At 39.9% G+C, this 12,087-nt stretch overlaps 1 protein-coding gene across 2 annotated transcripts in view; it reads right to left on the bottom strand.

Moving 5' to 3' along the window:
- The window catches only part of AMPD1 (adenosine monophosphate deaminase 1), a 30,575-nt gene extending 18,715 nt beyond the window's left edge, over positions 1-11,860 (bottom strand). For both annotated transcript variants that reach the window (XM_051992958.1, XM_051992957.1), the window contains exons 1-3: positions 11,760-11,860; positions 4,932-5,112; positions 1,845-2,010 (exon numbers count right to left, since the gene is read on the bottom strand). In XM_051992958.1, the coding sequence (XP_051848918.1) occupies positions 1,845-2,010; positions 4,932-5,112; positions 11,760-11,781 (369 nt within the window). In that variant the 5' untranslated portion in view covers positions 11,782-11,860. The remainder of the gene's footprint in view (positions 1-1,844; positions 2,011-4,931; positions 5,113-11,759) is intronic.
- Between the last annotated feature and the right edge of the window lie 227 nt (positions 11,861-12,087).

The raw sequence follows: 12,087 nt of genomic DNA, 5'->3' as shown, positions 1-12,087 counted from the left end.
CTTTCCTTCTCTCCCCTCCTCACCTTTATGATTACAAAACTAAGATGAATCCCTTTGTCTTAATTCTCTAATATTCTACACTAGTTCAAATGGAACAGAAACTCAATCAATTAACAAGCATCTATTAAATACCTATTATATGCCAGGAACTGTGCTTAGCACAGGAGTGAGACAGTTTCTGGCTTCAAGAAGCTAACATTTTACACTCCTGTTTTTCAGAACAGTATACTCTTTTTATCATACTATTCTCTTTCTCCATATAGGATTCATTAAGTCCCTAAGACATAGGTCTCTATGCCTTTACCTTCTTTCCTATTAATCCATCCTCACACTTTCCCCATTCCACTTTGTTCTCTGGTTCTTCTTCTCCTTTGTGGGAGACACCTGTTTCTAAATTTATAGGATTATGAGATCATAGCTTTGGAATTGAAAAGGACCTTGGACATCCAATCTAGCCTCCTCATTTTACAATTCAACTGACTGAGACTGTAAAGTTACATGAATCCATTTAGCTGGACTTTGGAGATCTTGAGTTGGGGGATCTCTGCTTCCCTAAAACAAATCTACTCTTAATCGCTTAATTCCATTTAACTATCCCATATAAACCAACCAAATTCATCCTTGCCCCCCAATCTTTCTTCTCCTCTATGAACAAACAGTATAATGGGGTGTGTTTCATCACTAGGACTCCCAATTATCTTTTGTGTATGCTCCCCTGAGCCTAATAACAAAGAGTTACATGAGAAGAGGCTTTGGGGCTGGTCATAAAAACTATATTTAGAGAGGACACTGGCTGCTGAACTTTAGTTTCACCAATTTGCTGATGGTGATCGTCTAAGTGACAGAGATTTATTAGTAGGGCAACTGTTTTGGGCTGCAGAAATAGGTCAGCTTCCTTGAGCCAAGAATTCACCCACCCTCACATCATATTAAATTCTGTTCCAAGTAGCAAATGTTTTAAGCATCTCCAGCAAAACAAGGGAGGACTTTCTGTCAAGGAACAGAAGCTTCGATTCTCTCTCTGTCTCTGTCAATTTTTTTTTTTTTTAATCCTCAGCTCATCCGATTTCTCTGTTTTCTTTGGAAAGTTCTCTATAATGACCTATATCCAGAAGGGTAACCAGCAATATTGTGCTTGGAGTAAGCACTACAAAATGTACTCAGAACAAGCACATTCAACATGGGGAGGGAAATCTCAGGAAGAGGGCTTGGACCTTGGGCCACATATCTCACAAGTGAGAGACTCCAGGATATCACCTTTTGTATGAGGGAAAAGCAAAAGGAAGAGACAGAGAATCACATCTATTAAGTGCCTACTATGTGCCAAATACTGTGCTAAGTGCTTTCCAAACATCTCATTTGATTTTTATTTTGAACAAGATCCAAGAAAACTTTTAAGTTTTGTTGGTAGGAAGTCATGACTGGGTGAGAAGTCAGACCCAAACCATTCACTCACCTATGGTCAGGTGTTTCAACCTATCTCTGGCCCCATATCTCAGTGCTGCCCATTCCTATCACCCCCATTCTTGCATCATGTCTCCTTGCCAGAATCAGGTTGCTTGCTGCTCCCAACGGGATATTTTTACTTTACTGGTATCTGTCTATAGTCTTCTGCCAGTCTACTCTGTAGAGCTGCTCCTACCCAGTTTTCTCCAGGCAAATGAATGAAGATATGTAAAATGTTTTGAAAAACATAAGACATTACTCAGCTCTAAACAATACCACAATATCATGACCCAGAAGTAGAGCATCAGGACAGAAAGGAAGCCAAAGTAATAGGGACAGGAAAGAAAGGGGAGCTGGGAGAGAAGCACCAAGGAACCCATGAAGAAATATCAGCTTACCCCAGAGGCATAGTCTCCTGTGATCTGTACTCTCTGGAAATCTGGCACAGTTTGATAGACTGGAGATGAAGAAATATACTCCTCAATGTTAGACAGTTTGGTTGATGATGTTTCACTATGTGGAATGGACAAATTAACTGTCTTCCGGCCCCGGAAACGCTTCTTCCTATTCTTGGAAGAAGAAAAACAGTCTCAGCTTGCTTTCCTTTCATTAGAGACTCCACTCTGGCAAGTCTAAGTTTTTCTACAAATATTCATTTTGAGGCAAAAATCATAAAACTTAAAATGTGGGAATGAAGTTGGTTTGGCAGTCTCTAGCTCTCCAACTTCTCCCCAATCTCTTAGGCTTTGTCCTTGATTCTCCTCTTGTGTCTTTCCCTTTATGATCTCATTTAATCCTATGATTAAACTTCAACTAGTTAGTCAGTCCACAAGAATTTTTTAAGTACCTACTATGTTCCTGAAACTGTGCTAATCTCTGGGAATACAAAGAAAGGTAAAAGGTCGTCCCTGTCCTTGAGGACCTCACAATCTAATGGGGAAGACAATATGTAAATAAATATGTACAAACGACTACATATAAGATTCAGAGGAAAAGAGCTCACCTGCATATTGAAAAAAGATGGACAGAGCCAGATAATAATACAGAAAATTATAATACTCATAAAGAAGATGAGATTGTATATTGTTAGCCCCCAAAATCTGAGGATCATCTAAATCAATCAAGTATATCTTGGTTACAGAAGAATATCTGAAAACTTCAGCTGATGAAGTAGGATTAAACCCAGTTGTAGGTTGGGAATGGAATGTGATAGGAGACCGTGGTCCCCTGTGACTGTCATAGCCTAAGCTATTTAGCAGCTCAAAGCTACCTTTAACTGCCACTGATGGTAATCAATGACCAGACTAAGAATATCAGAACTATTACCCCAGTGATTAATCTTAGATGCATGAAGTAAAAAAAGGAGTTGCTCACAGACCCAGATAGTTCTGTGATAACTGACTGAAATCAGATAGGTTTTACAACTGCTAGAAGCTCACTGGAAGAGTTGAATGTGAAGAAATGTTTGAGCTTATTTCTCTCAAGCACCATTTATAATATAGCTTGAAACACGGAAACATTTCAGGGATACTTGTGCTACCTTATATTGTCCACTACAGATTAAAATAGAGACAAGGGGAAAGATAGCCTTTGCAGTCCTTTTTCTGAAACCTATGCTTAGATAAAGAGTGCAACTCTTTCTCAGTACCCTAACAATGATATCTATGTGTTAAAAGACCTGGACACTACTTCCGCAAGGAAGCAGTTTTGCTCCAAAAGAGAGTTGTGAGAAGGGGAAGCAGATAGAAGGGAAGTAATTGTGTCCAGCAGGTGGCACGTGATGGACGGTTTCCAAAGAGAGCTAGAACATCAAAGCTGGCAGTCCAGAATCAAGAATCATCCGGACACACAAGTTATCCTACGCAGAGATCTTCCTGGTAGGTTTCTTTGTGTGTTCACTCTTTCTACAGGTGGTTGTGGGAGAATGTGACCCAGGTTTTTAGGTGAACTTAGTCAATCAGTAGTAAATGTTATACTTATTATCATCATTATTATTATTTTGAGTTCTTGTTTAGTTAATTTTTCATATTTAAGAGCTAATGGTATTATCATGATTTAGTATAAATGGAAGCACAACAATGAGGGTTCAGGAACTATAGAGGTAAGTAGGACAAAAGTACTCCCATCCTCCTCCTGGGATTCTTCCCAGAGAGAGGACCCTGGGAAAGTTTGTGTTGTAGTAATATAGTCATGGCTGTGACTATAGTCCCCTACTCCCACTTTGGGGCAAAAAAACCCCAGACCTGCTATCATGAGGACATTTTGGAGACAAGTAAGCTTCCAGAGAGAAAAAGGAATGAGTAAAGATGCTGTACTAGGTTCCACATCCAATCCATACAATTTCTTTTCCCCTAAACTTGTTCTGCTGTCTACATTACATCTGCCTGTGGTACTATCATTAACTCTGTCTTCCATGTCTTCCATTATTCTAACCTCTTCCTTACTTCACATTTTCAATCAATATATTTTTCCTATTCCTTCCTTCTTCTTTATCCCAACTCCTACTTCCCTTGTACAGACCTTACCACCTCTCCTTACAGAATATAGTTACATAACAAGCATTTAATGAGTGTTAATTGATCATCTTGGGTTATTATCATGATTTCTTAGCAGGTCTTCCTATCCTTCATACCGCTCAGTCAGAATCATCTTCCTTATGAATATATTTAATATATAGTGATTCCATATCTGTTAGTGGGACTCTCCAAACCCTTCTTTGCAATCAAGGCCCTCCACAATATCCATCACTCTCTTTTTAATATTATATCATCTTACTCCCTTCCACAGATTCTATGTTTCAGTTAAATTAAATTTTGTCTATGAGGCTTCCTATATCTTGATTGTTCTCCATCTCACTCTTTACTTACCTTATCCATCCTTCAAAACCCAATTCAAATAGAGCTTCTCCAGGAAGCCCTCCTCTGTTGCCCCATTTGTCAATGACTCTTTTCTTCATATAGTAATCCTGTGGAATGCGCTTACTGTGTAAAATTACATATTACAGCTACCTTTGTTTCTGTTTTTAATCTTTCCTAGGTTACAACCTATACAAGAGCAGAGATCATGTCTTAGCTAAATTTGACATTTTCTCTAGTCTTAGCATAATGTTCTGCATACAAGAAGTGCTAATAAATTTTAATTTTTGTTGTCATTGATAAGCTCTGTGGAAGAAGAAAATGAACTTGAAAATGTTATCTCAGCCCTCAAAATGCTTAAAATCTACTTTGGGAAATATTTACCTATATTGCTATGAATGTGTATAAAAATCAAATGATCAGTACAAGATAAGTCATTAAGTGTCTGTCTTGCTTAAAGAGATCTTCTAGGTACTTACAATTCTGATTTAATTTGAAAAACAATCCCTGACTTCTAGCAGCTTACATTTAAGTAAATACAAGTAAATGCTCTGTTATTTGATATGCAAGTCCACCTATCCGTTCATCAAATATTTATTAAGCTCCTACTATGTACAAATCACATTTTACCTCTTTCCTTCAGTGGTGATGGATAGGGTCTCCAGGTGAAATATGTGTTCTTGCATCTCTCGTAGAGAAATTGGACAGATCTCATCGACATCGAATGGTGAAAGCTCATGGCGGCCTCCCTCATTTTTGACTTCAGAAGCAAAAACTTTTTCTGCAAAGCTTCGTGTTGCATCATCCATTGCTTTAAAAGAAGTTTTCATGTATTAATGTGGTACTCTCCCAGAAATCTCTACCCTTGGATGTTATGAGAATGGCAGAGATTCTGGAGCACCTTCACTGGGGCTGAGGAGGAGACTGGTGTCTAAGGCATATATTTGGTTGACACAGAATGGCATCATAGGTCAAGAAACTAAGAGGTCAGGGTGTTTGAAAAGGGAAGAAGTTGGAGTGGAGAAAAAAGATTAAAAGGCATTATTTCAGAGGAGGAAGAATAAGCTGGATGTCTTTAAATAATAATAACAAAGATCAAGACATCAGGGAGTGAACTTTATTGGAGAAGTTGTTGCTGAATATTGGTGGCAAAGAGAGGGATTGAATATAATACTGGGAAGTACTAGAAGGGACTTTAGAGATCATGTAGTTTTATATCATTTAAAAATGGGGAAACTGAGGCTGAGAGAAATGAAATGGCTTTGAGCCAGGATTCAAAAACGATTTCTCAAATCCTAAATACTGCATTTTCCCTCTGCTGTACGGTAGAGGAAAACTCTTCAGGGTCCCGTGGAAAGAAAAGAAAGGAGAGGAGAGTGACAGGGAGGACTAAAGCTGTTTAACCAAGAGAAGGGAGGAGGCAGTCAGTGCAGCTGGCAGAGAGCCCCTTCCTTCCTGATCCTTGGGCCAGGAGACACCTGGAGGGAAGAGAAGTGAGGTGGGGGAACTCCATTCTGCCTCAGTGGGAAGGGGCCCTGGGAAAGAGTATGACAGTTTTGCAAACTTGGGGTGAACATGGGAGCAGTTGGAAGGAGAAGGTGGTTGAGCACATCCCCACACAGACTGCCAGATAGGAGGAATAATGCAACACCACTCCCATCTTCCCTGTTGGCATCCAAGGCACATTCCTCCAGACACCCTATGCTAGTTCCAAGTCTGGTCATGGTGCAAGGCAAAGGAATTGTTACAGGGGATCGACAGCTTTCTGCCTGGGGCCTGAGTATACTCTCTACTGTTAATATTCATCAATCCTTTTAAAGCTGAGGTACTTTTCTATGTACTACAGTTCACAGGCTTTTAAATCTCAAAAGTATTTAAGAATAATCTAATTCAATCTTCCCATTTACAGATAACCTAATGGAGGCCCAGAGAGATAAACAGTATAGTCCAAGCTGGAGACTGAACTAGAACTTGAACCTTCTGATTTGGGATTAGGATGTGCCTAATTTCCTTGGGTTCTTAATCCACTGGGGCTCCTCCACTGTGAAAGATTTGAAAGTTGCTGATCAGGGGGCCTCTTGGCAATTAAATTTGGTCCTTCCTCCCTTTGTTCCAGATGGGGCACTCCTGGCATTCCTCAGCCCTCAGCACACTAGGGATGGACTGGGTTCACCGTCCAAAACTCAGAGCCAACTTCTCTGTGCTGGGTACAGACCTAGAGGAGCCCAGAGTTGGGGCTTTATGCTAATATTCTTGATAGGTGACTTTGACAAGTCAATTTCCTTATAAAAGACTTGATTTCCTCATTCTTAAAATAGGGGAGGAACATTAACTTTGCAAAGGATAAAACCAAGGTCCCTAGCAATCAGATCTGATGGATAAAAGGTCCCACAAGATGATAATTATAGGCCATATCTGTACTAACTGATTTTGAAAGGTCTCATGGCTTGTGCTGCTTGAGATCTACAATTGACTTCTCTTGTGGGATCATACATTAAGAACAATATACTTAAAGGCTTTTAGAGATCATCAATCCAACTCACTCATTTTACAGAAAGGGAAATTAAGAACCAGAGTGGTGATATGTCCAGTCCAAGTTCACGCAGAGGATTGGAACAAGGTCCTTTGGTTCCAAATCCAAATCCCTCCATCTGTTTATTTTCAGTTTTATTCATCCCATTAATAGTTCATCAATAGCCAGGGACCTTGGTGCTTGAAAGGCTCTATATCAAACCTTTCTTTAGAATATTTTCAATAAATTGCTGCTTCTGGTAGAGGTGGGTAGCAATGATGAGAATGACAGACAGTGAGTTAGCTGTTATAACAGATTATGGAGAAATTGCCCTCACAATGAGTAAGTAAATGATAAAAATGGCCAAGGAGACATACCTCCTAGCAATGTTTATGCAGCCCTTTAGGAGGTTATAGCAAAAGAGCCTAGGAATGTTATATAAAAGCCTACTTATTATCTGCTTTTCCACTTTCACTTCTAATTTCTTTGTCCATTAATTATAACATTCAGTAGAGAGAATCAAATCATATTCAAATAAATGAAGAAAACAATGTATTTGAGGTAGTGGTAGACAACTTGCATTGGAAGGTATCAGCAGAATAATGGGTCCGTGGCATGACAGTAACCAACTCTAGCTTCACTCACATTTATGTTCAGTTTTGATCTGCCCTGTGGTCACGGCCAAGTTAATAGAACAGATCAATGTTTTGGCTGCATTTCTATAATCTGTTTATTTCATTTTTTTTTCTTTGTAGTTTCTCTTATAGAGAAATTCCAATGTAGAAATTCTTTTTCCTGATACATATCCAGCAATTCCTCAATAACTTATAGTCTTAAAGAGTTGCCTATGGGCACCAAAAAGGCTAAGTGGCTTGTACATGGTCCCACAATCAATGTCGGAGAGAGGGGTTGAACCTAGACCTTCCTGACTTTGGGGCTGACCTATCCATGTCTGTCTGTCTCTATCTCTGTGTATCTCTGTCTCTGTCTTTTTTTCTCTTTGTCTCTGTTTCTATCTCTGTCTCTCTGTCTCCATCTTTCTCTCTTCTTCTCTGTCTTTTTCTTGCTGTCTCTTTGTTTCTGTCTCTGGATCTCTGGATCTCTGGGTCTCTGTCTTTCATTGTCTCCCTTTCTCTGTCTCTGTCTTTCAGTCTGTTTCTTAGTCTTTCTCTGTCTCATTCTGTTTCTGTCTGTGTCTCTGTTCTTGCTCCTTTTTTGCTTTCTAAAGCTCAGCAATTTCAGGCATTGAAAAAGTTTCCACAAATCCAAGCACAGCATGCAGAAATCCCCAAACAAGGAGAAAACAGCTTGCAATTTTTTTCAACTCTCAGAAAATACAAAAGAAAGTAGATTTAATGAAAAAAGAGAATTTCCAATAGGTTTCCCCAGGACAATGCAAATCCTACCATATCATTCCAAAGCACATGCAAGTTGAACAGGAAGTTAACAGATATCATGGATGTGGTATGGGACATTAGTAATGTGGTGCAGATGGTTTCTCATGCTGGAGTAGTGCCTGAGTAACAAAATTTCCTGACATAACAGAAATAGACCCTGCACAAGTGTCAGATACCAAACTACACTTTGGGCAGTTGTTGATCCTTCTCACATAGTCAGCTCTTCCCTGACAGCTATACTTATAAAAACATTTCAAGTTCAAAGATTATTTTACACATCTATATCCATAGAATGATACTCTAGTCCAGGGATCCTCAAACTTTTTAAATAGGGGGCCAGTTCACTGTCCCTCAGATTGTTGGAGGGCCAGGCTATAGTAAAAACAAAGACTTTGTTTTGTGGGCCTTTAAATAAAGAAATTTCATAGCCCTGGGTGAGGGGGATAAACGTCCTCAGCTGCCCCATCTGGCCCGCGGGCTGTAGTTTGAGGACCCCTGCTCTAGTCTATGGCATTAGGAGAAACTTAGCTATCCTACTAACAATCACTAGAAGGTCAAAAATATGGTTTAACTGATAATTTTTTTTTATGAACTTAACTGATTGTTTTGGTGGATTATACACATGATCTTAGCCTTGTTTTTTATTCAACAACTTTCCTTTCCTTTCACAAATAATTCTAAAAGAGACAGTACACTGGCTATAGGATCCTTAGAGAAAAGAGATCATATTTGATTCAGCAATCAGCATCTCTACAGATGCTCCAAACATGATCTCTATAGATTCAGGATGATAAGGTTATTTTTCAGCAGTAGTTATTAGCAAATGAGTGAAATTAGTATGCAATATGGCAGAGTTCTGAATCGATCATTTGAGAGCCATAAGGAACCTTAGTGATCACTTAATCCAACCAGAGAGGTCTAACATCACCCAGCTATTGGCAGAACCAGGATTAGACTCTCAGGCCAGTGCTTTTCTCACCAACCCACAAATCTCTTAGCTTGAGAAACTGAATTATAGGGCTACCACCTATATGGAAATTCTTAACTTGGGAATAGTCAGTTTGGAAGGAGATCTCCAGTAACGTGCTCTAAGACTCTGCCCTTGGTCCTGTGGAATATTGATTTTTTTTATCAGTAACTTGGTTAATACATACATAGCCTGTACAAGAAATTTGTGACTCTAAATTAGAAGGTGTAGGATGACAGTCTGAACAGGCTCAAAAAAAAAAAAAAAAAGCACCTTGATAGGCTAGAGCATTGGGTTAACTGATAAGATGAAATTGAATAGGGATAAGTAGAAAATCATTTACTTAAGTTAAAAAAATCATCTCCACAAATACAGGATGGAGTTAGTTAGATAACAGTTTGTCTGAAAAAAGATTTGGGGAAGAGGGGTGGGGATTGGAGAGGCTGCAAACTTAATGAGTCAGCAGTGCGATATGTCAGCCAAAAAAGGTCTGGGGCGGTGTTAAGAGAGTTCGAGCTTTCTGGGGCAAGAAAGGAAGAGACCCTCTCGTACTTTGTCTTGTGAAGACCCCACTAGGAATATTATGTTCGATTTGAATGACGCAGATTAAAAAGACACTGACAAGCTGGAGGGTATATAGAGTGACACTTGGGGGGGCGAAGGGCTCTGGACCCATCCCGTGTGAGGAGAGGCTGCAGGTTTAGCCTGGAGATCCAGAGGCCCATGGTCCTTGCATTCTTTGAAGAGGATGAATCTTATCCTGTTGGCCACTGGAGGGCAGCACCAGCAGCCATGGGGCAAAGTGACCAAGAGGCAAATTTAGCCTTGATAGTGGGAAAAAAAAGAAAAAACAAAAAAAGCTCCCCAAATTAGATACATTTAGAGGCGGGATGGCCTGCCTCAGGAGGCAGTGTATTCCTTCTTTTCTGAAGCCTTCGAGAAAAGCCTGGATGAGTCTATGTCATGAAAAGTAAGAAAAGAGTGGAGGAGAAATCTTTCTTTACTTTCATCACTTGGGTGAGATGATTCACTATAAAACAGATCAAATAAAAGCAATTTGCAACTAATATTAGTGGAGAGCTAGTTAAGATGGGACCCAATTCACCCCTCTTTTATGTCTCTTATTTTAGATGAAGATGGTTTCACTTTGCAATATCAAATCCATCTCCCAAGCAGTTCACTTAAAATTTTCCATTTTAAGTCACTTGCAAAATATCCTGAAAATTAATGCCATTATTTGCTACAATTTGTGATGATTATTTTCTTTAATACAACTTGCCAGCTGCTGTTTTATTTTAAGTAAGGAACCAGTGTAACACTGATGAAAAAATACCCATGATCCTGAATCAGGAGCTTGCAAAGGCTCATTCATCCTGTTGGGACTTCAAGTCAAGGGGGTAGGGATGGGGAAGAATCCGTAATACTCACGTTTTTCTTTAGCTGTTAGAAATAAAATAAACAAACAAAACAAATTGGTATGATCAAGTTATAGAAATCACAATTAGCGTGGTCACTCATTTCTTTGGAACAAAGACCCGGGTAGATTGGTACAATAAAGAATAGTGGAATTTACTCTTGCTCTTTATTTCCTCTGCTTGTTGCCAAATTGCTCCCTCTAGACAAATCCCCCAAGTCTTACTCCGATGCCTCAGCGTAGCACATAAGCAACCCTGAGTTCTCAACTGCCGTGCCAGAGGAGGGTAAGCTCTGGAAGGTGCTGCCATGCTAGAAGTACATCCCAATAACAGGCTAGGTCTGCTTTTGGAGCACCAGCCTCCTAAGAGGGGACTGGGAGGCTCCTCATCCCGTAGGCAGGCTAGCTTCTTGGGATGAATCCATTGGCTGTGGCAACTCATGAAATGAAAAAAAAAAAACAACACAACAAACCATTAAATAATTGTAGAGTTCCCTTAGAACATGACGATCAGGAAGCTGCTCATCATCCATCTCTTCCTCTTTAATCCATCTCTTTAAATATCCCCCTTAGACCTCCATTAACCAGTATAGGCTAATTTTCCCACCATCCTTTCAGCCACTTGTACTAAAGACATAATCATAGAATTGGAAAGGGCCATGGAAGCCCTCGTTCTGTCTCCTTATACTACCATCATAAAATCACAGGGTTAGAGTTAGAAGGAACCTTTGAGGTCATATAGTCCAATTCCCTCGTTCTATAGATGAGGAAACGGAAGCCCAGAGAAATTAAGTGACTTTTTTGTGGCCATCCAGCACTGAAGTGACAATGACTAGAAGCCCATCCAGGTCTCTTGGGGCCACATCCAGGACTCTTTATTCTGAAAGCACACAGTTTTCTCTAACTCGAGCATCAGGCAAACCTGTGTAGGACATCTGGTACCCGATCCAGCTCTAGTCCTGGGATTCTCAATCACTCTTGGTCCACGCTTGGAGCACATGCTTTGTCCTTTTTCAAGGACTTGTTTGCCCTTGCAGCCTATGTTATCAGAACAATTGTTGAGCACCCAACTCGAAGGTTATCAGAGCTATCATGAACAAGTAATGGAAGATTTTTAAACCTTATATCAGTGCAAAGCAGATTCCTTGGAGACCCTTGGCTCACCTACCTGGAATTTTGAACAGTGGCATTGTTGCTGGGGACCCTGATTCCTGGGTAGCACTAGAGAAAGGCACAGCAAATGGAGGGAGGACAGACTGAACCCTTTAAATATGCTGACATTCATTTTAGTATTTTGTCTTGCCTCCTGTAACCTGACCCTCTACTTCTAAAAGAAGAGGGATGAGATCTGGGCCTATTTAAAGAGTTAGGCAATTGACAGAGAAACAGGTGAAGTGGGAGGATCTCTCTGACTTTGCTCTGGTGCCTGTGAATGGCTAAAAATTAAGTTGGATTTAGACTACAAACCTACATATTTTTTCCCACTGTTTAAATGT

The sequence above is a fragment of the Antechinus flavipes genome, chromosome 4, assembly GCF_016432865.1.
Source record: "Antechinus flavipes isolate AdamAnt ecotype Samford, QLD, Australia chromosome 4, AdamAnt_v2, whole genome shotgun sequence".
In the NCBI taxonomy this organism is placed as follows: Eukaryota; Metazoa; Chordata; class Mammalia; order Dasyuromorphia; family Dasyuridae; genus Antechinus; species Antechinus flavipes.
The sequence above is the reverse complement of the archived record's forward strand: the minus strand, read 5'-3'. Positions and strand labels throughout refer to the sequence as shown.